Here is a 25,357-nt window from a genome sequence, read left to right as displayed (position 1 = left end):
CTCTAAGGAAACGTCAGACATTCTACTTCAGCTGTAATTTTGGAATATGCCATAGAAAAATCCTGGGAATTTTCATACTTTGGGTGTACAATAGGAAAATAAATGAATCTGTGAAGCGAACATTTTCATGATGATAACCACCTCACATAGTAATACCTACATCAGCAAAACTATCTGTGTTCCTTTATGATTAATGCACTCCTTCAGACAAAACAAAAGCTTATCTCAAGGGTAGAGGAGACACAATAATGCATAGTTCAGAAAGAAATAAGTTGCTTTCTCTCCTTTACTAAGCTATTTACTTATCCTTTGAGGATTAGGGTGACCGTATTACCCTTGGGAATGAGATAGTGCTTTTCAGTGACCTATTGCAGAGTCTTAAGAAACAGATTAACTCGAACATCCTTTAGTTTGGAAAAGTCCACTGCAGCTCTGACCTGACAAGAGGCAGAAAGGAGGACTATCTCCATCCGCTGGTGACAAGAGAAAGCCTGCTACTAGCTTATGACACTGAGTGAAGTAAGACCCTGTCAGACTGAAACCCCATTCCTAATCCTTCCCCACTTCTGCTCCCAAAGGAAAATTGGCAGAATATAAATATAATGTACACAGTCACAATGAGGAACTTGAACTCAAGCAAGTCATTTGGGACACAGGCTGGAGTACTATTCTCCTTTACAGCGAAAATGAATTGGAGTTAGCTTTGCATCCTATAACTTAGAAGTGTAGGACGTAAGAGTCATGAGTTATTTCAGACTGGAGTGATTCACTCCCTACCTCTCCCCGATTCTGCAGATGAAAGGAAGGAATTCAGTTCAAAAGACAGTGCCGGGGGATGGGGTGTGTGGAAAAAAAAAAAAATCACTTAACATTAATCCAAAACCCTTTGCTCTTCCCACTCTGCATACCCGTTAAAATGCACATTTAAAGACTACAACTTTTTTTTCTTGCTCACCTTGTTCACCATATATTGTCGGGGGAAGATGATGCTGTTGGAAAAACTGGGGTGGCATGTCTCCAGGTCCAGTGACAGGCGGGTAAAAAGCTGTATGAGAGTTGTGAATAAAATGGGGGTGGTGTGTCAAGTATGGAGGTAAGTGATGGGTTGGGGAGATAGCAGACGGATAGCTGGGAGGATAGCACTCGGGAGACTGGGGCGTGACCACCACCCTGCGAACGCCCGTGTTGTCTTCTATCACCTGCAAAGGATGGGAAGGAGATTAGGACGCATGCATAATTTGAAACAGCATTTTTAAAAACAATATTGTTTATTCACTGTTATGTCATTTTTTCCCATTAGAAAATGAGTTCTCCTTGCCTAGAATCAAAACACTCATTTCAAAATGTAATATCACCACACCTCATCTTGGTGATAATGTGGTTTCCAGTGGAGACTCCACTAGCCACACTAATTGCTGGAAGACCAATTGTAGTTAGCTTGGTCTCTGTGGGCAGAAGTGGAAAAAATAAATATTCTGTATTTAGAGCATAAAACAATTAAGAAATTAGCAGAAAGCACATCTCTTACAGTAATGAAGTCAGCATGGCTATTTGAGTAAAATTTAATTATAGAAGGAAAACTGACTGGCACTGGAAAATAAAGTACAGTGTTGATACATTATTGCAAAATGCAACTGATTTAACAGTATACTGTTAAATCCACAATAATGACTTAGCTCCCTCTGTGAAAGGAGTATGATAGAATAACTTGGCGCTGCTACAGCTCTGTCAGTAAATTTCCCTGTGAAGATGTAACATAAGATGTGCAACACTTGACCCAAAAACATCATAGGCCAAGCCTGAGTCAATTACCATAATGGAAGGTACAAATGTTTTTAGACTGAAGAATAAATTTTAGGATACAACCTTCTCAGTGTAATACGTAAGAGCAAACAGTATTCTAAATTCCAACCAAGATTTAGAGATTTCCCTCCCCCCCCCTTAAAATGTGAACAAAAACGCTCTGGCATTGCTGGAAACAAGGGCTTAACAAAAATCAGTTTTCATTTGAAAAGAATAGATATTTTCATTTATTTTCTAAAGGGCACTAGAAGTGCAGTTGTATTTGAAATAAAGGTGACAGCTGGCAGGGTGATTGTCCTGTTTTATGACCTGTCTTAATAAGTCATAAGTCTGCTGTTAGGTGCAACATGACTGCAACCTGTCAAATGTGTAAGCCTTTTAAAGTGCACTTTGCTTACAAGTATGCTGAGATTAATACAATCATACAGCAGCTTCGTGTGTTCCTCTGGCTCTGCGCAAGCATATACATATGGCTGAGAAAGTCAGAGAGAGTGCTGCCTACTCCCACCTAACACATGAAGGAGACATCCACAGGAAGCTCAGAGCTGAATGAAATTACAGTAGGAAGGAGATATAGTATTGGACATACAGCATGTCCTAGACAAGTGAATGCATACTGAAGGCAGGGCTCAGGGTCCTGCTACTTAACACAAGTAAAGGAGATATATCGGAAGGGAGCCAGGCCTGATATCCATTGACTTAAGTACAATACACGGCATCCTGAAGATGATGTTGTTCATACTTGTACTCTACACCTTATCAGAGTTCAGACAAGTTCATGCTTTAACCCATGAAATACCCCTTAGAACAGAAACATGTCCTTCCAATGAAATTTTCACATTTCTAGCCTAAAGCTCTAAATCTAAAGCACTGAGAGGAATCAGAGTTCCCTACAGTTTACAGGAAAACTAAAAAAAGTAACTTCTCTTATATTTAGTAAACCAAAATGATATCTGCTTATTAACTTTCTATCATGCACTGTGGGGCTACAATTTGAAAACTGTTGGTTTTAAGGTTTGAGATTTATAAAGCTCCAAAGCAGACAATGAACTTGATCTCAGGCATTTATTTATAACATATAATTTTAACTCTGGTAACTGCAGACCTCTGCTCTTTTCTGTTATACTCTCTTCAACTTTCCACCAGCCAGCAGCTTTGTATCAAACTTGGTGGAGATACTTGAGAAAATTTGGGGTAGGGAGCAATCTTCTAAATTGCCCAGGTTTTAAACAGAAATACTTATTTGTGTAAAGGCTTTGGGATGAGATGTTGAATCTATTTATTTCAGGCTTAGATCATGTTCTAATCTAACTGGCTTTTAAAGCCCAAAAATGTTAGTTTGGGAAAAAAAAAGTCCTTTCATTATTTGGTTTAAATTAAGCCAAACCTGAAAGAAAACTTGGAATGTCCTCAGCAGGCACAAGTCCTTACCCTCATACTCAGACAAAATCTAATCAAATCCATAATATTATGTCTTAAATTAAAGATATTATATTTATGACTATGTATGCATGCATACATACATGCAAGTAATGTTGACAAGTAACCCTAAACAAAGATTGCAGTGTCTTTTTGTATGGCATATGCATCAAAACTTAAACTATGAGAAGGCTTCCAGAAAATGCATCCTGGAGCCTCAGGGGGGGAAATGGAGAGAAGGGGCTCAAGTCACTTTGAACACCTTCACATGATTTTTACCACTGGATGGGCTAAGATGCATCAGCGCATGGCAACACCAGGAAAGTATTTGGGAGGTCAGAGGAGTCAACTTGGTTTCCACCCTGACTCCCATTAAAAGGCTAAGAGAAAGTCTCTTACTTGATTCATCCAGATTCATAAGTGCTGACTATTAAGTGGCACTGATAAACTTCACATGGGCACATACAGATAACTGTTTACAGGACTAAAGCTTCTCTGTCAATTCAAATACAGGATTTGCAGGCGAACACATACATTTTTGCAGGTAGAACTGAGATGCCTACTTATGACATTTAGTCCTCATTAAAAATACATCTGGCAACTTGATGCAATAGACACAGGCATGGCAGGATTTGATTTTTTAATTGATAAACACTGATTTCACCTGTCACTCACAGACTGACAGAAAATATTTAAATATTTCCACCTGGCAAGCCTGATCTGGCCCCTGTGTGATCAACAGGGATCCAGGTTTTCCATTTCTCACGGAAATACAGAGAAAACTGCGGATCTTACCCTTCAAACACGGATTTCTCATTTTAGTGGAGAAACTCGTTGAGTACATAGTTTTGCAAACTGCTCTCTGCAGAGTGGTGGAGTTTCAGCCTGCAAAGGGCTGGGAGGGAGCGAGAGGGGGGCAAGTCAGGCAGGGAGCACCATGTGCATGTATATACACATGGCCACCAGGCAGCCTGGAGAGCAGCTCCTATAGGTAAGCGGGGAGGAGGAATTAGACCACCATAGGGAAGAAGGGAGGGCATTGGGCAGGGCTGGGGCTGCTGCTGAGCTGGGCAGCGTGTGGAGCATGGGGCCTGGGACCGCAATACACAGCTGCATGGCCCCAGCAAGGAAAAGGATGGTGCCCTGGGCAGCTCGTCTGGGGGGCAGGGTAGGCTCCCCACACTGAGCGCACTCCTGGGGGGGGGCAGGGGGACCCATGCCCCCCAGATCTGTGCACAGGTGGAAGGGGTGCGGGCTTCCCATTGCAGGCTTGGGCTCTGACCCTGCTGCCCTCCTCCAGTGCCTCCACAGCCCAGTGGATGCAATCCGGCACAGCAGGGTCGCACGGGGATCTCCTTGCCGCTGGGAGCTCCGCGCTGCCCTGGCAACACATCTTCTGCCTACACAGCTGAAGCAGGAGCAGTGGTGTGGGGTTGTGCCAATCACACAGGGGCCACTGGGCTAGGCAGGAGTTCTGGGAATACGTGAAGAGGAAGTGGCCACCCTGCCCAGAGTGTGCGCTCCCTGCAGCCACTCAGGGGTGAACTCCTCCTGGTGGGCACCAGCAAAGGGGCTGAAGGGGTGAACTCCTCTTGGTGGGGACCAGCCCGGTCCCTTGATGCCCCCTGCCTCCCACCCCTCTGGGCAGTTCAGGGGAAGAGGCTGGGCCCCAGGAGCATCCCCACACACCTTGGATTTCCTCTCCATCTGAACCCTCAATGTTTTAACCACATCTAGTTTTGATCTACTTCCATATGGAATCAGCATGGCATAATGGAGAAAATTAAAGTCTGCTCTTTAGATAAAGTCAACAGTGGCTTTGGTTTGTCAGTTTTGTCTTGCAGGTCAGGGCTATCGAACTTCCCAACAGCTGGAGGCCATATGCCAAACTGTCCACAAGAAACATGGGCCACAGACTGTGCTGCTTGCTGGACATGTGATACCCTCCACCTCCCTGTGCTCTCCCCTGCCACGCAGGCAGCACAGCATGCCTCTCCCTCTGGCACACAGTACAGACAGCCCAATCCCCCATTTCCCAGCCTGTGCAGGGCAGCCCAGCTACCAAACGCTTGTTAGTCATAAATACAGCTCATCGGAGCCCTTCTCTCCCTCCCCACCCCCTGCCACCACTGGTAGCCCAGCTCCCCCCTACCTTTCCTCTCCCAACCATGCAGCCACCTGCAGTGCCAGCAGCCCGGATCCTGCCTCTGGCACAAATGTCTCGGCCCTGTCCCCTACCACATAAACAGCATGGGCATCCCATAGAATCATAGCAAATTAGGGTTGGAGGAGACCTCAGGAGGTTATCTAGTCCAGCCCCCTGCTCAAAGCAGGACCACCCCTAAACTAGGTCATCTCAGGCAAGACTGTCTAGCTGGGTCTTAAAAACTTCCAAGGATGGAGATTCAATACCTCTCTGGATAACCTGTTCCCTCCTAATTAGAAAGTTTTTCCCAATATCTAACTTCAACTTGCTTTGTTGCAACTTGAGACCACTGCTCCTTGTCCTGTTATCTGCCACCACTGAGAACAGTAGTCCAACTCCATCCTCTTTTGAACCCCACTGCAGATAGTCAAAGGCTGCTATTAAATCCCCTCTCAGTCTTCCCTATTCCAGACTAAATAAACCTAGTTCCCCCAGCCTCTCCTCAGAAGATGCCCCAGCCCCCTAACTATTTTCATTGCCCTCCACTGCCCTCCACTCTCTCCAATTTGAACACATCCTTTCTGTAGTAGGGGCCCCAAAACTGAACACTGTACTCCAGATGTGGCCTTACTAGTGCCTAATAGAGGGGAATCATCGCTTTCTCAATCTGCTGGCAATGCTCCTGCTAATGCAGCCCAGTTTGCCATTGCAAATAAAGTTAACAAGGGCATGCTGTTGGCTCAGGCCCGGGGAACAGGGGCAGGAAGCAGAAGCCAGGGGAGGACAGGGGAGCCTGAAAAACATGGCTGGCGCAGCTACAGCACTGCAAGGAGTGGGGACAGCAGAAGCTGTGCTGGGAGCCTATAAACCACATGCTAACTTTTTAGGGGCTTCGTGCAACCTGCGGGCAGCCAGTCAGACAGTCCTGCTGTAGACCATAAGAGCAGGGCCGTTCTATTTATTTGGTGTCTAGTATAATGGGGCCTCTTCAACCCAGCTAAAGCCTACAGGTACTATTAGATGATAAAAAGCCCCCCCAAATTAACTGGAATCAATTCATGTAGATCACAGCTGCTTATTATCTAGGAATATTGTAAAGTCATCATTTGGCACACAAAACTATACTTTTTATTATTTAGCCTGTTTTCAAATTATAAACTAGTAGAAATGCCATTTGTTATTATTTTTAAAAGCCTGCTGGTCTAGCTGGCATGATGCCTCACTGATAACATCATCATTGCATAATTTGTGTTCGTTTTATGTTTCATTTTGGGAGTTCAATTACAGGCTGTGGACTTTCAATGGACATTATTTTGACTTAATTATTTTGTCTTCCCACTGGTGTCCCACTGATCAATTCGCCACATTCTTGACAGCAGAACAGCTTTTAATTTTCCATTGCTTTCGCTTATGCTGATGATCTCATTCCATCTCTATGGCAATGGCAATTCCATCAGGTTGGTATTGTTAACCTTTTCTGAAAACATAATAGCTCTGGATGATGACCTCTACTTTTCTCCACCATACTTTACCTATTTAACAAAATTCAAAGATGTTAATACTACCCATATGCTGTCACAAGTTCCAACATGAAATATTGAAATTACAAACCACAAAACAAATGACACATCAGAAAGGGCAACTGGAACTGGCTGACCGGGCAGTATTTTATGATGGAGGTTAAACAGACTGTTTGTCAGTTGGTACTTTGGGTGCTTCATGAACCAATTTTAAGAATCAGTTCATAAGTCATAAATCAATTTGTAGCCAGGAAAAAGGAACAAATGAGCTCATCTCCAAGAAACTTGGTGATGTTTATTCATTTTGATTTACTGAGAGTGCTAAGCCAGGTTCATGCCAGTCCTGACAAATTGAGGCTAAAACTTTGGCATGTGTAATTTGAAAGCACTCAACATTAAATTTGGACTTCTCATTTGGAATATATGCATGATGAGCATGCACATTAGCTGAAATGGCATATAACAAATAATTCTGACTCTAAAGAAACAGGGTGCACCGAGGTGAATATTCATGAACTAAGAAAAAATGTCTGTATAGCTTATTATACAGAGAGAATACAAGAGAAAGATAAGTCAACTGATTTATTTAACATGGTAAACAGCAATTTGATCATGATCTATAAGTACATATATTAAAAGAAGATTGGCTAGTGAATAGCCTTTCAGTCTAACAGGCAAAGGCATAAGAGATTCAAGAACTGGACACCAAACTAGGTCAACTTGTCTTCTATTTGTTTTCGGCCACATACAACTAACCAATCAAAACAAGTGTTCCTTAGAGATCTGGTTGGTTGTGTATATCACTTAAAAAGTTTTCATTAAGGAGATTCAACTTAAATATATCACATTTCCCACAAATGTTAGTTTGATGCAGAAATGAGCAAGTTGTAAGGTCTTTGTTACGTAGAAGGTCAGACTAGATTAAGATAATGATCTAGTTTGGTGTTAAAAAAAAAAAAGAGAGAGAGGCCAGGAAGGTATGCACATTGTGTCAAAAGATCAAACTAGTGTTTTATAGTCTTAAAGTACCTGTGGCAAAGGCCCAACCCTAAAAACACACTAAACAAAACCAAATGGAAGTTGCATATTATATTCTGCTCTTCCTTCAAAAACAAGTTCACCTGGAGCAATTCCCTCAACGTCAGTGGAGTTATTTTAGTTAAGTAGCTAGAGTAAGAGATGTCAACCACTGACCTTAAGACAGCAGGTTCAAAAGGCTAATAATATTTTTTTCTCTGTTTACATTTTCATGTTTCCTTAGTGACCATTTTTCCTCATTTAAGAAAGCCACTCTAAAAGCAAAAGCCAAGCATGCCTCAACACTTAAAAAACAAAATTGAGCCTGGTTTAAGTGACAGACTGTGCTGAAGGATGCAAAAGTGCCATCAGGCAACAAGAATTGCCAGACAGGACCCTGGCCAACTTAGTCACAATGCCACATAGGGAGCTCACTCTACAACTGCAGCAATCCTACAAGTTGAGAGGAGTGCAGGCTGCTTCAGACCTCCGGTAAGTGTATGGACTAATGGACAGTGCAGTAGAGCCTTTTAGCAAACCTCACGCCATTGGGTAGTGGCCCAAGTGGTATGAAAAGACGAGGGCTGACATGCAAATGAATTGAAGACAAGACCTTGCTTTCTCCCCTAAAGTAGGGCACAGCCAAGTCCCTCAATATTTGACATATAGAAATTATATAAAACTGGTTGTAAGGCTCTGCTTTCATGTTTTGCATTTCTATGACAGCAACAGATCTCATGAAGAAGAAATCACAGTACATTTTTAAAGACCGAATTATAGCCAAGCTTTGGTCTCTCATTAGTTATGCTACCCTGGTGTATATACTCCAGAGCTGACCCAGGTAAGTTGCAGTACAATATGGAATTAAATAGGTCAACATTTGCTCTCCGAAATACTCTTCTTCTCCAGCTCTCACTCACCAAGAAGCATATACATTATGAATCAAGACACCAGCATCACCCTCACATTAAAGGGATACTAGCAATTCAGTGAAGGAGACAAATAATGAAAAATAAACTACTCTATTTCCCCCAGATATTTTCAGTGTAAAACTGTGACAAAGGGAAAATGCCATATTTACTTGAACATAAGATGACCCTGAATACAAGCCAACCCCCCCCAATAATTATATTATGTATATGGAAAACGTATATAGCTGTTATAATTTCCCAGGTATAGAATCTAAGTATGGAAGGTCTGCCTTGAATCTGCCCCTTCCAACTATGACAGCAGGGAAAATAAATCTGGGAAGGTCAAGTGGCCTCCCTACAGAATCCCAAAGTCTTGTGACATGCCAAAAAGTGCATATTTCATCCAAGATGTAGAGATTTTCCTCTGCGTGAGAATCAGATGGGAGTGTTTCCTTGCGGGGTGGGGGAAGGAGACAGGAGGGGGAATGGCATGATATGCCAAACAGATATTTCTTTTGGGTCATGGCAAGAATAATTTTATTTGTACATCCCCATTCCAAGTTGGCCTGTTAAGTTCCCATTAATGATGCTTTTTCTAGTATTAATGAGTGCTTGTTTACAGTGGACATAAGTTATGCCCAAATTTGTCAACTTTTTTGCTTTGTATATCACCTACTTCCTAAGGCGTGTGATAATATAAAAATCCAGATAACTTATTCTAGGAGGTGAAAAGATTCCAGCAGCCATCTTCAAGAATGGCAACTCTTTCCATCAGCTTAACTAATGACAATAAGATTAATCACTGCAGAAGTTGTGTAACTAGTTCATATATTGACAGCACAGTTAAAATTCACCATGAAGGGAAATTTTAGGAAACTAACTATATCTCCAATCCATAATAGTAAAACACATGTTTCTTGCTATGCAGAGGCTGCTTTACTGAACTGGGCTCAACTGATTTGCTGTCATGAGATTTTTTTTGTTTAAATTTACAAAGTTAATTTATAGCAACCAGCTGCTGCTGTCTGTAGTAATATGTCAAAAGGAAGAACACACCCAAGAAAAAATTAAGCCCATAAAAAATTAGTAGTATAAGCACAAAATAACTTGGCTCAACTCTTCATTCAATCTTGTCCCACTACATACAATTCATTCAATCTTGTCCCACTACATACAATCCTCTTTTGGGAATTAAACTTACACATAGGCCAGGTACAGGCATTTTTACTAGCATAACTGATTGGAAACTGGTCTATACCCATAACAGAACAAAAATTTGGTGCACAGAACGGGCTAAGATTTGCACCCCTCCAGGGGTTAATGCTTGTTCTGTTTGCTACAGATCTTTATAGAAAACTGCATAACTTAGATCGATTTTGCCTCAAGCTTTTTGAATATCCATACCTACCCATAATCTATAGTCCATTTGACCTAAACATCAAAAAGATGCAAAGGAGTACATAAGGCAAAGTGATGCTGACAGTGTGATTCTCTGCCTCTATTACTTCATCTGTAATAGAGAGATGGCATTTATTCCTCACATGAAGCTCTTTAAGGTTTAAAAAAGAAAACCAGCAGAGAAATATAAAAACTAATTTCCATTCTGCACTGTCTGTCCCTTTTATAATTATTTGCATAGTACAGCTCAACCCTGGCAAAAAAGAACCTGGTAGAGATCTTGTGATAAAAAGTGACGGGTCTAAAAATACATAAAACTGAACGAAACACTGGCGATGTGAATGACTTCCGTGATTTTCCTGGACTGCTTCTCCGTACCACCTCATAAGTGTGAAATATTTTCTTATATAACAGAGTCAAACCCCACTTCCTAATCAAGGCTCCTCACGTAGTCTGTCACTCTAGAAATAGAGTCCAACTATTTTACTATTGACTGCCAGCAAGGTCAATCTTGTTGCAGAAGAACGTGCTGCCAGTTCTCTTTCACTGATCATTTGCACTATGCTGAAGAGCACTCTGCTCGTGCTTGCAGGGAGGCAGTTAGGCAGGCCAAAGCTACCATGGAGCTGAGGATGCCAACCCAAGTAAAAGAAAACAAGAAATTGTTTTTTAGATATATAGGGAGTAAAAGGAAGGCCCAGGGAGGAATAGGACCCCCGCTAAATGGGCAGAAACAATTGGTGACAGACAGGGGGGACAAGGCTGAACTCCTCAACGAGTTCCTTGCCTCAGTGTTCCTAAGCGAGGGGCACGACAAGTCTCTCACTGGGGTTGTAGAGAGGCAGCAGCAAGGTGCCAGACTTCCATGCGTAGACCCTGAGATGGTGCAGAGTCACTTGGAAGAACTGGATGCCTTTAAGTCGGCAGGCCCGGATGGGCTCCATCCAAGGGTGCTGAAGGCACTGGCCGACATCATTGCAGAGCCACTGGCAGGAATATTCGAACGCTCGTGGCGCACGGGCCAAGTCCCGGAGGACTGGAAAAGGGCTAACGTGGTCCCCATTTTCAAAAAGGGGAGGAAGGAGGACCCGGGCAACTATAGGCCGGTCAGTCTCACCTCCATCCTTGGTAAAGTCTTTGAAAAAATTATCAAGGCTCACATTTGTGAGAACCCGGCAGGGCAGATTATGCTGAGGGGAAACCAGCACGGGTTTGTGGCGGGCAGATCGTGCCTGACCAACCTAGTCTCTTTCTATGACCAGGTTACGAAACGCCTGGACACAGGAGGAGGGGTGGATGTCGTATACTTAGACTTCAGGAAGGCCTTCGATACGGTATCCCACCACATACTGGTGAACAAGTTAGGAGCCTGTGACTTGGATGACTGCACAGTCCGGTGGGTGGCGAATTGGCTAGAGGGTCGCACCCAAAGAGTCGTGGTAGATGGGTCGGTCTCAACCTGGAAGGGTGTGGGCAGTGGGGTCCCGCAGGTCTCGGTCCTTGGACTGATACTCTTTAATGTCTTCATCAGCGACTTGGACGAGGGAGTCAAATGTACTCTGTCCAAGTTTGCAGATGACACAAAGCTATGGGGAGAAGTGGACACGCCGGAGGGCAGGGAACAGCTGCAGGCAGACCTGGATAGGTTGGACAAGTGGGCAGAAAACAACAGAATGCAGTTCAACAAGGAGAAATGCAAAGTGCTGCACCTAGGGAGGAAAAATGTCCAGCACACCTACAGCCTAGGGAATGGCCTGCTGGGTGGCACAGAGGTGGAAAGGGATCTTGGAGTCCTAGTGGACTCCAAGATGAACATGAGCCGGCAGTGTGACGAAGCCATCAGAAAAGCCAATGGCACTTTATCGTGCATCAGTAGATGCATGACGAATAGGTCCAAGGAGGTGATACTTCCCCTCTATCAGGCGCTGGTCAGACTGCAGTTGGAGTACTGTGTGCAATTCTGGGCGCCACACTTCAAAAAGGATGCGGATAACCTGGAGAGGGTCCAGAGAAGGGCAACTCGTATGGTCAAGGGCCTGCAGACCAAGCCCTACGAGGAGAGACTAGAGAAACTGGACCTTTTCAGCCTCCGCAAGAGAAGGTTGAGAGGCGACCTTGTGGCTGCCTATAAGTTCATCACAGGGGCACAGAAGGGAATTGGTGAGTATTTATTCACCAAGGCGCCCCCGGGGGTTACAAGAAATAATGGCCACAAGCTAGCAGAGAGCAGATTTAGATTGGACATTAGGAAGAACTTCTTCACAGTTCGAGTGGCCAAGGTCTGGAACGGGCTCCCAAGGGAGGTAGTGCTCTCCCCTACCCTGGGGGTCTTCAAGAGGAGGTTAGATGAGTATCTAGCTGGGGTCATCTAGACCCAGCACTCTTTCCTGCTTATGCAGGGGGTCGGACTCGATGATCTATTGAGGTCCCTTCCGACCCTAACATCTATGAATCTATGAATCTAGACACGCCGGAGGGCAGGGAACAGCTGCAAGCAGACCTGGACAGGTTGGACAAGTGGGCAGAAAACAACAGAATGCAGTTCAACAAGGAGAAATGCAAAGTGCTGCACCTAGGGAGGAAAAATGTCCAGCACACCTACAGCCTAGGGAATGACCTGCTGGGTGGCACAGAAGTGGAAAGGGATCTTGGAGTCCTAGTGGACTTCAAGATGAACATGAGTCGGCAGTGTGACGAAGCCATCAAAAAAGCCAATGGCACTTTATCGTGCATCAGCAGATGCATGACAAATAGGTCCAAGGAGGTGATACTTCCCCTCTATCGGGCGCTGGTCAGACCGCAGTTGGAATGCTGCGTGCAATTCTGGGCGCCACAATTCAAGAGGGATGCGGATAACCTGGAGAGGGTCCAGAGAAGGGCCACTCGTATGGTTAAGGGCCTGCAGTCCAAGCCCTACGAGGAGACACGAGAGAAACTGGACCTTTTCAGCCTCCGCAAGAGAAGGTTGAGAGGTGACCTTGTGGCTGCCTATAAGTTCATCACAGGGGCACAGAAGGGAATTGGTGAGTATTTATTCACCAAGGCGCCCCCGGGGGTTACAAGAAATAATGGCCACAAGCTAGCAGAGAGCAGATTTAGACTGGACATTAGGAAGAACTTCTTCACAGTTCAAGTGGCCAGGGTCTGGAACGGGCTCCCAAGGGAGGTGGTGCTCTCCCCTACCCTGGGGGATTTCAAGAGGAGGTTAGATGAGCACCTAGCTGGGGTCATCTAGACCCAGCACTCTTTCCTGCTTATGCAGGGGGTCGGACTCGATCTATTGAGGTCCCTTCCGATCCTAACATCTATGAATCTATGAAGAGGTAATAAAGCATCATTTTAATCCTGGGTGGCAGTCATCAGATAGTAAATGTAAGTGTTCAAGGCTCATATGTGCAGCTCCAAAGGTTTGGCAATGAAAAATGGAAAAAGGATTCAGTAGCTCTCTCAATAGGCACATAGTTCTCCACAGGGGTATCCACTTTCTGCTTAACTGAGACATGCACTCTGGGGACAAACCAAACCAAAATCAAACCATATTTTAGTCATGTCTCAGAGTGCACTAATTTGCCTTCATTGTGCCACAAACAAACAATTTTAAAATTATTATACAATAAACCTGTTAGTTAACAATACAAAAGAACAAAGGCAAGAGCACAGGAAGGCAGAGAAAGCTATTACAACATCAATTACAAGACAAAACTCATTTGACTTTCAACTGTTTAGCATGGTGTCATGCATAAGGCAAAATATTCATTTTCTACATGCCTTAAAAGTACATTCTTATGCTTAAAATCTTTTAGCTTACAGATTTTCCTATAAAATTTTACAATATGCATTTTAACTGTCTTCTTTAAAAGTTATTTAAAGCTTCCTGGGGTAGATTATTATGGGGTTCTAAGGAAGTATTTGCAAGCTCAAGAAGGCTAACTGGGTTCAGAAATTACTTGCATTTTGTAGGTCATTACAGATACCTTAAATTTCAGCTGGAACCCAGCCAGAAGCCACAACAGTCTACAGAGCATCAGTGCAAGTCTTGGTCCCTCCAAAGAGGGTATAATAGTGCTTAAGTGACTAGGGCCAGATTTACAGAAGCACAAAACATGGCTCTTAGGCCCAGGTGCTACCTGAACATTTGGGACCAGCCAGGATTGAAGATGACCCCCAAATTTAGAACCTGATTACAAAGATCAAGTGCATTCCTAAAGGTTCTGATCCTGCAAATGGAGGTACAAGGACCAAGTCTCCCCCACAGAGGTGCGTACTTTTGAATCTCTCCGCAGTACTAGAATCTAACTCAGTACATCCAGCAAGCTTGGAGGTCTACCAGAGTGGTAAGGAGCAATTCAAATAGTGCCTTAAAACTTTATACCCACCACAAGCCCAGAATCCAAAAGAACTGGAAGGAAACTGGAGCTCTCCCACAAAAAAGCACACCGATCCATACGGCTAGGCCATTAGACTAGCCTTCAATCAAGTCTTTCATGCAGATCCTTTCAACCACCACACTGATAATCATTTTTCCTGCATTTATGGCATTTTCTCTTTGTACTTGAAAATCAAAATGCCACAGAGCCATTACAGTGATTTGTGGGATGTAAGTGTAATGTCATCAACAATTTTTCAGACACACATGGCTATTCAAGATTCCATTTAAACTCAACCCACACATTTACTGGAGAGGAAAAAGACAACATCCAGTCTACTGCTATTAAAATACACAAAAGGGTTTGATATATTGAAAAATTTAAAGGGTATTTTTGCCATTTAGTAACATTTTTTAAATTAAATAATTTTAACATGGATCCTTCGATCAGGCTCAAGTCCTGTGAAATGGCCACAGAATAGGTTTACTATATCCCAACCATAGCAAGGCTGCTTGTGTGACCATTTTAGTTTACAGAAGATGCAAAGAAAATCTACCAGTAAGTATATTCAACCATCTTATGAAGGTCTTATGTGAAATCTAGAAATGACTGTTTTTAAGAGACCAGGAACTTGATGCATCTTAAACAGTAAACTTTTCTTTATATCCTTGCCTTCTTATGGCTTTTAGCATCACTAAAATAGGCAATTAAATCATACATTTTTTTTTAAACTGGACTTGTTATCCTGCACCTTTTCCTATACTAATGGCAACAGATAAGTAATAGTGTCTTTTGTAAATAGTATTTGAGTATTAGCACATGAGCACAGAGACAAGTTACTGGAAGGTAAACTAGGATACAAATGTAGTTGGTACCTAATTCGTAGTTAACTGTCTGTGTATATGTTTTTAGACTATGGTAAAACAAGAGGTGGCTTGGCCCTTGTGAAAAAGTAGAGTAAGCTACCTCAGATTTACCATTGGGTAAGAGCCATTGGGTATAGACAAGTAGATGACACATTCCAAGGGCACCCAGCTTACCTAATGGTAGTCTATATGCCCATACCCTATATGCCCTGGATCCTTCCCCCAGTAGGAAGTAAAGAATATCCTTGGCCAAATGAGTCAGTGCTAATGATCTCAGATGCAAACCTACGTCTTAAAAAAAAAAATAATTCAATTTTTTTTCTGGATGCTGCTTACCTGCGAAATGTAACCTGGAGGCACATGGATAGGTGGGATGGATCCATTGGGTGACATCATGGGAACCTCTGCTGGTCCTAAGGGAATAAAGAAAAGGCATTTTTTTTACAAAATGAGTACAATTGTGCTAAAATAGTGTCACATTAGAAACCTGCAACAATTGTAACTGAACAACCCACATAATTTCCAGTGTATAGCTTATTTCTCTTAAAGCAGTATATTCAGGTTGAGGACACTGCTGTACAGCAACTTAAAGAAGTTTTTGTTGAATGAGTGTTTTCACTGTTGCAACAGAGCTAAAAATATAGCCTTTCTGTTGTTATCCACTGAGCAACGTGGCTATAGTCAGACAGAAACATTAAATGCCCTTTCATGGGCCACAATTTCTACATCAATAATATGAATAAATCTCTCATTAGAAATCCAAGGAAATTCAGACTGCATAGTTTCTGCCACATTCTAGGCAGCTTGCAAGTAAAGCCTCCAATTGCACCATAGTTCACATATATTTGAATGACTATCTATTTAAGAACACACAAAAACCAAACTAATTATCTCAGCAATTCAGATGAACCTTGGAATTCGGTTATATAGTCAAGGCGCTTATGGTTTCCACTCAGAACGTAGCTCTGGATGTGCAAGTTCCACTTCGAGGGACGGGAGTACAACAAAGCAAGTACCATAACCATTAAGCTATTGCAAACTGAACCACACAACTAAAAAAATTCCTAGGTAAAATGGAAAATTAGAACTTGTTCACTCAACATTTTGAAGTAATATTTCTATACAAGCAGTTAAGACTAGGATAGGCAATTAATGGCCACGCAGAACAACCACAAGACAGGAAGATACCCCAGTCAACCAAACCTTCTCAAACGGGTTTTATTGGATTGTTCTGAAAAAGTAAAGGTGAGATATAAGAACTGTTCTCTTAGGCAAGCAACAAGAAATATTGTAAGTAGTTATTGTACTGGCACCTGCTAGCAATGCTACAATAATGTCTAATGACAGCTTCATAGTGTTTTGAATTCTCAGCAGAACCAAGCCAGTGGTTCTGAACTTTTTCAGACTCTAGGCACCCCTTGGAAAATGCCAGCTTTAGGTTTTCACTTGTTTTCTGACTATGGAATAATACTAGAGCCATTTTTCTGTTGCAAGCATCTCAGCAAGACAACAGGTCAGAAGAGGTTTGATACTGCAGATTCCTATTTTCAATCTCTGGGTTTATCTTGTGAATCATGTTTCACAGCTAACAGTGTAAACATTACATGGCATCCCACAGCAGAGTTGCTTCCCAGCCTTTCTGAGATGAAATGCAGCAGTCATTTAACAGTGCACCTCCAGACTACACAGCATTTTAGAGAACACTGCATCTAGTGACGATCCCCCGCCTGTCAGCCACCAAAAGTGGCCAAGACCTTGCTTTCTCATTTCACCCAGAAGCTGAGACCCTCAGTGCCCTCTGATCACCAATCCTTATTCCTCTGTGTCTTGTTCCTGTGTGTCACCGTATGTGAACCGAGGTGAAAGTTACACATTAGTGAACAGGTGCAACACACTTTCCAGAAGGTAAAATGGGAAAAGTTGGCTGTTGTGCACCTAATAAATGTACAAGTGAAACACTACTATGTCTACCGTTTGCTTCCTTATAGTCTGCTTCTGTTAAACCACAGTCCTGTCTTCTAGTTTTCTTCATGAGCAGTTACACCAACAGACCAGTATGCATCATTTACATGTTTTCCAAATTTGGCACGCTGTCTTCAATTATATTTACTGTTATCTGTTTAAACTACCAGCTTACCTTAGGCATAGAAAGCTTTGATAGTTTAACTATTAGCAAGTTGGCTAATTGTTAAGAATGTGATAAATCAACTTCTGAAATGGTAAAAAGTGGTAGGCCCATAAAAAACAAAAATTTAACATAGGGAATTTCAAACATCACCTTTCCTCACCCTTTTCTGTACTTAACCAAGCAGGGGACCAGAAATGCAGCACTTTCCCTCCCTCCCCCAATTAAGGCCAAATCCTGACAAAGAAAAATAAATAAATAAAAAAAGATCACCCATTTAACTATGGCACTATATACAATTTAAATCTAAGGCACTCTGGAGACTTTCTATTTAGAAAACACAACACATAGTAAACTTCTTTTCTTTGATATGTTTCAGGGAAAATGGCAAAAACCCCACATGGTCAGTGTGCAATTAATTTGAAGAAGTTATTGCAACCTGCAAATAGCTCCATTTTAGCTCATCAAGAAACATAAAATACTTCATACTGGTATTTTCCAGGGTTGCCATTTCAGTATCTATATTCTTCCTATCTAAATTCTCTACAGATTTTAATTATGAGAAATATAAATTTCAATTTTTGTCCTAAACCACTGAGGGCTGCCAACTCTCTCCCCAGAAATGGTTTTATTACAGCATATATATAACTACACATACCATCTAATACATACAAACAGAGTCAAATTTTGACTTGAGAATCTGAATCACACTAAATTACAAAAATGGTACTGAACCCTTCAAAATGACACATGCTTAAGTATATGAAAAAAGGGGAAATAACTGAAGTTACATGAATTCTTCTTTAGTTGTTTTTGCAACTTTCTTTTTAAATACTTGAACAACTGTTAAAAATATTCCAAATAAATGGAAAACTTCATAATCTGGCATTTACTTGACCAATAATATAGGTGCTACATTGGATTAAACAAATGTTCCTCAATACAAAAAAAGTGCATAGCATTTCAAGCAACTGAAGCCCTCCTCAAAACTGGTTTAGTTCCTAATCATAAAATATATACTCAGACTTTGAACTAAATTGAAAGAGCAACACAGCAGGTTCTAGTTACTTCTCAAGTAACTAAAAGACACTTAACTCCACCCTCTTTAGAACCTGTAATACTAAAACATCTGCCAACTGCTCGTATGGAAGAACAATCTTTTTTCAGGAAGAAATCAAACTCCCACACAGATACTGTTGACTGTAACACTTCCACTTCAATAAAAGAAGATTGTGTTTTATCATCAAAATGTGCACCATGCAGTCAGACTCTTAGCCTCAGGCATGACCTTAAACTCCTAAAATCATCTGGATAACAGGTTTTAAAGGACTTGAGACAGGTGAGTGATTTACAGCTCGGAAAGGGTCTCTTTGATTTCTTGGTTTCAAGGCTGGCCAAATTGCTTTAGCATACATTATTCTTCTCTCATCGCTGTTATCAAAACAACTTCAAGTGGGATTGCATAATACAGAGAAACCATCTCCGGCGTGTGACAAGTCCTCTTAAAGAGTCTGCTCTCTGCAATAAAACTAGCCTCGGTGCCTAGTAAACACACTCGAAGAAATAAAACAACGTTATTTCCAATCAGCTTAAATATTTATAGAATTGGTAAGGAACGAGGGACTTGCAGACAGAGCTCTGCCAGTCTCCATTTTTTAGGATCACACCCACATTTCCTTCTGGGATTTGCACTCCCTGGGTTTCATTTCAAGTGGGTGGCTGGAATCAAACTCCAAAATTTAAAGCAAGGCTTAAGCAACACAGTCAAATTTCATCTTGTTTCAATCTAATGGCATAAACTGGCACCAGGTTGGCTTGAACAGTCTATGATCCTTTTATTAACAAGACAGGGCTGCACCTAGCCGTTCTAGCATGACAAAGCCGGGAGACTTCTGTACATCTCTACTCTGAGCACCAGAGGCCAAAATCTCCGAGTTACACTGGTGTGAATTCAGACTACCTCCACCGACTTTCAAAGCCCCGTGCACAAAATGAAAAAGCCAGCCCTGTTCAAAATGGAGAAGGAACTGGACTCTATATTTTAACTGCAGACTGGGGAGTTGTACAGCAACCATCAGACCAAAGCCTGGGGTGTGTGCAAGGGGGTAAAGACAACGAGTGCACTCCCTTTGGATAGTCACCAAGTGAGGAAGGCATCAGATTTATCACACATCATAATCAGAATCCATTAAACGTTGGCAACTCAGAGTAAGATCCAGTGATAATACCCTTGCAAGCATTCCAGTAACCTCCCTTTTCTACAACATGTGGATGCAGGACCGAGCTCACAAGGCTGCGGTCCTATTTTGCTAGTTTTCCTTTCCCATTCATTTCTTTTGCACTCCTTATTAACCGGTAGGTTTAGCCCTGAAGCAAAAAGTTGCTTGGTAAAGTTTATAAATAGGGCCCAACCAAATTCATGGTAAAAGTGGGCTGCACAGTGGCTCCTTTCATCTTGCAGGTTCACTCGCATGCCCCCCGCCCCCCCAACAATCACAAGGGCCACCAGGGCCACTCAGCCAATCAGCAACAGGGGGGGAAAGAGGGGGTACAACACGGGGGAATCTGCAAAATTAAAGGAGCAGCCATGCAGCCCACTTCTGCCATGAATTCAGTAGGGCCACTATTTATAAACCTTCTGTACTTATATGCTAATAGCATCAGAATTTCTACTTCCCATTCTGTTACTTACATATTTATTTCCTATAAAAGCACATGTGTAGCTATAGTACAGCATGTTTCCTATAACCTTGTGTCATTTTTTGAAGCTATGTAAATGATAGGTTAATAGCAACACATTCCCTGCTTCCACTTTTCTCCAGAAATGTGTCCAGCTCTATCACAGACAGACAGGCAGAAAGCTTGTCAACTTTCCCGCTCCTCCAAGTACTGTATCATGTCTTGTTTAAGGAAATTCCACCAAACCGCTGAAAGGCTAATAACCTCAATTTCAGCCCATGACTCCTTTTTCTGAATTAATTACTGTACAAAAGACTTTTTTTTTTTTTTGGCAAAAACAAGATCCTTCTTTCCTGTTCCTGTGTGACATTTTTTACACGCACAAATTAAATCTCTCCTTAGTTTACTTCCTCTAAAATTTTAGAGACCAATTATGGCAAGTTTTTTTTTCCCCCGTTTTCAGTTGCTTCATACTATGCCATTGCACCTTGCCAGCTTTTCTTCCAATGTAGCAATAGACAGCATGTCTCAAATGAGGCCTGTCTACAATGGCACTAATTTATATTTAATTCCCCCCCCCCTCCCAATTACACCTAAACATATTGCTTTCTTCTTTGTAGTGCTGAGTAATATTCCATTATTCACAGTCACCTCCAGAATCTGGACATATGTTCTGGTTTGTGCTTCCATTAACCATTTTACTTTGGCTTATTATCAGGATTTGAAACCCACCTGGCTTCATTATGAACTCTGCATTCAGACCACATCCACTGAAAACTCCATTAATAAGTTTTATGAATCTCTCAAGAGAATCTAGGCCTGGTTTCAGGCAAACTTGGCCCAATACACAATTTCATGTTGCAATTACTGAAATTAACAGAAAAATTAAATGAAACCTGATTACTTCAGCTGAAACCTAGGGCTCAAAATATAGGGGAGAGTGTGAGCCTACATGCAATTAGTTCAGTAGACACTGTAATAAATCCCTGCATGGTAAACTCACCAAGTTTTAGCTTTATAACTAAAATCAGAGCAGAAAAAACCCTCTGAATCCCAATATTCAAGTTAAAATTGATATACTCTCCTCCTGGAACACTGAACACATCCCAGGAAATGTATCTGCACCTCTTTTGACTATCATAAAAAAGGAAAGATAATTAAAGGGTAAAAACAGCCTGCAGTATACAACTGCTTCCCTAAAACAAATGACCCAGGCCTTTTTCAGCAAATGGATCACTCCAGGTCTTGCTGACCTTGGCAGAAATCCAAGGGCTTGTCATTTTAACACCAATTAACAGCTGTTCCAGAACTACTTCCTCAATGAAGCAAGCACAAACAGGCTCTTCCTTCCCTTGTGCACACACCTCTCTCTTACTATTTCATTATTCTCAAGCGTATCTATAATCTATTCTGAAGTAGACACTGGAAAGAGAATTGGACTCTTCCATTTCTTTCTCTAGCCTCCAATATGAAGTTGTGTTAAACAACACATTTGCCATGACATGCCAAGCAATTTAAGTAATTTGGTCACCACTGTATAGAATTGGTCTGCTCCTCAATTAACTATCTAAAAAAATTCCTTTCATATACAAAGCATACCACCATCTTACGGTGTAATTAATAGCTTATCTGACTGAAGGCCGATGGGAGGACACATTCTGAAAAGCCATGAATTGCAGATCTCCAATACTCTACTGCATTGCCCCTTGGCCCATAGTTATGTAACATCGCCGTGAAGACATTATACAAGCAGAATGGCAACACTTTATATCCACTTATTCTGTAAAGACCAAAAAGGCTATGCAAGGCGCAGGGCAATGTCAGAAAAATAGCCTCCCAATACCCCTTGCAAAATTATGGATCTTTAAAAAAAAAAAAAAAAAAAAAAAAAAAAAATCATTGCTCCAGGACCAAAAGTTTATAGAGTCCTCAACCTTAGGTGAGCATAAGCTGGTCTAGGAAGGGAACTTCACATTTGGGAGAAGGAGAAACTTTTGATAGCAGGCTCTGAGGGGCTGAAAGTGTGCGTGTCTGGCAGGGTGGAGAAGAACAGGATATTTGAAATTTCTGATGTTTCAAATGTTAAAAACAGTCCCGTGTCTGCTGAATTAGTGTTAGTGCAGGTGGGGCAGTAAAAGTGCAACGAACTGCAGTAATACAAGAGAGACAGAGAGAGCACATTAAAAAGCCCTCAAAGACAGGGACAGGAACCTCACAAGCCAATGGATATATAATCATATAAGCACCTAATATACCAGTACGGCACCTATAAGAAGCAGCAGGGGTAAAACTATATTTCTTTTAGAATTAAAAAGTTATCTATCATAATACAGTAACTGTTGGTAACTGCTGAGTTAATTACAAAGAGCTCTGCACACTTACATATAGAGTATACATGCCTACTCCAATCTTGCATACAATATGAATCTTTTTCCCCAAAAATAGATGGTGGAAATTGAAATACAGTAAGAGCAGGTTGTGCTACGTCCAAGTGCAGCTCTGGTCCAGCCCACCTGCTGGGAAGAGCACAGTGCACCCTCCAGCCCCACCCGCAGAGGCAGCCTGCCCTCACCCTGAGCACAGATCCAGGGCGGCATGCACCCCCCCCCATGCCTCCCTCGGGGTGCATGCAGCAGCAGAAGCCACCCCACCCCATGCCCCCTGGACAAGCTGCTCATGGCTCCATCCCCCACCCTGCCCAGCTGGGCAGCAGCTGCCCAGTCCCAGCCCCTGCCTCCCTCACCACTGGGGCCCTCAGTCAGCCTCCCCCCCCTCCCCCCAATTCCCCTTCTCATCCAAAAGACTTACCAGCCAGATGCTGTTCTTGCATACTGGCAATCGGATTGGTATCGGCCAATATGGCTCATTATTGAATCGACCAGTGGTATCGGCCCAAAAAATCTTCATTGGTGCACCCCTACCCAGAACATAATATGTATCTTGTTTTTGAAAGACAGTATGAAGAAAAAAAAGAGATCTTCCCTAGTAATGCTGATAAGTAACCAAGAACAGCTAGGGGGCTGACTCTACTCCATTGCAATAAGTAGCACAACCCGCCCTTACTGTATTTCTCATATATAATGTGCACTTCCATTTGCACCAGCTATTTTTTTGGGAAAAGATGCATATTATATGCAAGACGTATGCAATATTATAAAAATAAATTAAACCAAAAGTAGCGTTAGAATTAGCGTTTCAGTGCAATTTCCCTCTGAAAACCACTATGCATCGCTTCGGCATGTAGATTTAATTTCCCTGTTCAAACCTTAGATTAGTGGTCTCCAACCTTTTAACCTTTGGCATTTAAAAGCCAGCCAAGATCTACCATGCGTTGCCACCACCACCCCACTCCCCCACCCAGCAGGTAAGTCTGGAAGGAGGGGAGGGGGGTGCAGATCAAGGTAGATGGAGAAAAAATTTGGGGATGCACCTCCACAGCAGGTAAATTCCACTCGGCCGGGGCCCCACTTAATTTACCCTTGCTCCTGCCTCTGTTGCACTGTTGCTCACCGTGGGGGCCTCAATCCAGCCCCTGCCCCTTCCCTCCCCCATGGACTGACCTGCTGGCCTGGGGCACATGCATGTATTCATGCACGTGGGCACAGAGCCCCCCACTCCAGCCTCAGATCGACTCCAAGAGGCTCCAAGATCTACTGCAGGAGGGCTCTGAGATCTACCAGGGGAATCAAGATCCACTGGTTGGTGACCACTGCCTTAGATTATACCATGCTATGGGCGAGATTTAACAGATGATTTTGTACATATGTGTAAAGAAACTGAAAAATCAGGGTAAACTCACTTAAAATATACCAAGAATAAAGATCAAGTGCTTTTTCATCTCTTTACTCCTAATAAAGTGTATTCTTTAGCTGTGCATGCACACTTTTTGGTCTGTGCTATTTTAATAATAATTACTACTTTAGCTGCCTTGGTTACCTGACCTGTCTGAGCACAATAGAAGGTTCAATCACCCTATACCAAAGATGGCCCCAATTTGGAGTTATGCAGTGGTAGGCTATGCAAGTTGATTCTTTTTATAGAAACAAGTGGTTCATAGAAAGAAAGGCATAATTGCTAATACTCTGCTGCTCCCAAACCAAGAACTTCCTTATTCAGCAGAATACTAACCCACAAATAAGTGTCCTGAAGATATGGTCATACAGTTCAGGATATGTTGTAGCAACAGTAATGAAGAAAGCACACGAGTTAACTAGAATAGCTCAGCTTCATTTTGCCCCAAAATATCACAATGAGGTGCTTGCTATAAAAAGTCTATACTGCGTATCGCAGACAAGGTTCTTTGGGTAAAGCTGATATCTCTTATTAGACCAGCTTATATAGCATATCTATACTTAACTCTAGTTTAAATGCTTGACTTGGATCATAACTGAAATCACAAACTGTGCTCCCCGAGACAGTGAACACTCCCCAGCAGTTATAACACTTACCAGAAATGTGGGAGAGCAAGTTTTTCAGTGATTCTTAGTAGGGACCTCAATCCCCTACATCAAGAGTGCCATACCCACCAGGTTATGAGATCCTCTGCAATAGTCTCTTCCCCAGCTCTTCTATTTAAGTTGCTTCACTTTGTACAATAGTTGGATATTCAGCATTCAGAGCAAAATAGGATCAACTAACTTCCAAAAAAGCAACAAATTAAGGGAACCGGCAGGTAGGGTCTCTTGAGAAAGAATTCTAAGGGAAAACAAATTCACGACAGACAGCATTTCATAGGGCATATTAAAGGCAAAACTGCAAGCTGTTCTGAGGAGGAGAAAGGCAGAAAAAGCACAGTTAGAAACTAATATGGCTATATCAGAAGCTCTGATGACCTGAAAAATCAAAAAAATAAAATAAAAACGACTTGTGTAAAGTGTTAAAACAAGGCCACATGGCTAAGAGTAGTGCAAGCACATAGCCACAAAAATCAGGCTGAAGTACCAAATGAATTACAGTATTAAAGGAAAAGTTCTATAAATAACTTAGAAATAAGAGAAAGATCAACAACTGTAACCACCAGCAGGTAACATAACTAAAACAGCCAGATGAAACAGAAGGCAGAGATATTTATTGCTTCAATCCCCACAAGCAAGTAGTAAAATAAAT

General features: G+C 42.2%; 1 protein-coding gene across 5 annotated transcripts in view; it reads right to left on the bottom strand.

The window, feature by feature from the left end:
* Positions 1-25,357, bottom strand: part of FNDC3B (fibronectin type III domain containing 3B) — a 362,994-nt gene that overhangs the window by 169,531 nt on the left and 168,106 nt on the right. For all 5 annotated transcript variants that reach the window (XM_059731146.1, XM_059731145.1, XM_059731149.1 and 2 more), the window contains 2 exons: positions 15,784-15,860; positions 956-1,199 (listed from right to left, as the gene is read on the bottom strand). In XM_059731146.1, coding sequence (XP_059587129.1) covers positions 956-1,199; positions 15,784-15,860 — 321 coding nt within the window. The remainder of the gene's footprint in view (positions 1-955; positions 1,200-15,783; positions 15,861-25,357) is intronic.

This window comes from Alligator mississippiensis, chromosome 7 (assembly GCF_030867095.1).
Source record: "Alligator mississippiensis isolate rAllMis1 chromosome 7, rAllMis1, whole genome shotgun sequence".
In the NCBI taxonomy this organism is placed as follows: domain Eukaryota; kingdom Metazoa; phylum Chordata; order Crocodylia; family Alligatoridae; genus Alligator; species Alligator mississippiensis.
This window is presented reverse-complemented; position numbering and strand designations above follow the sequence as displayed.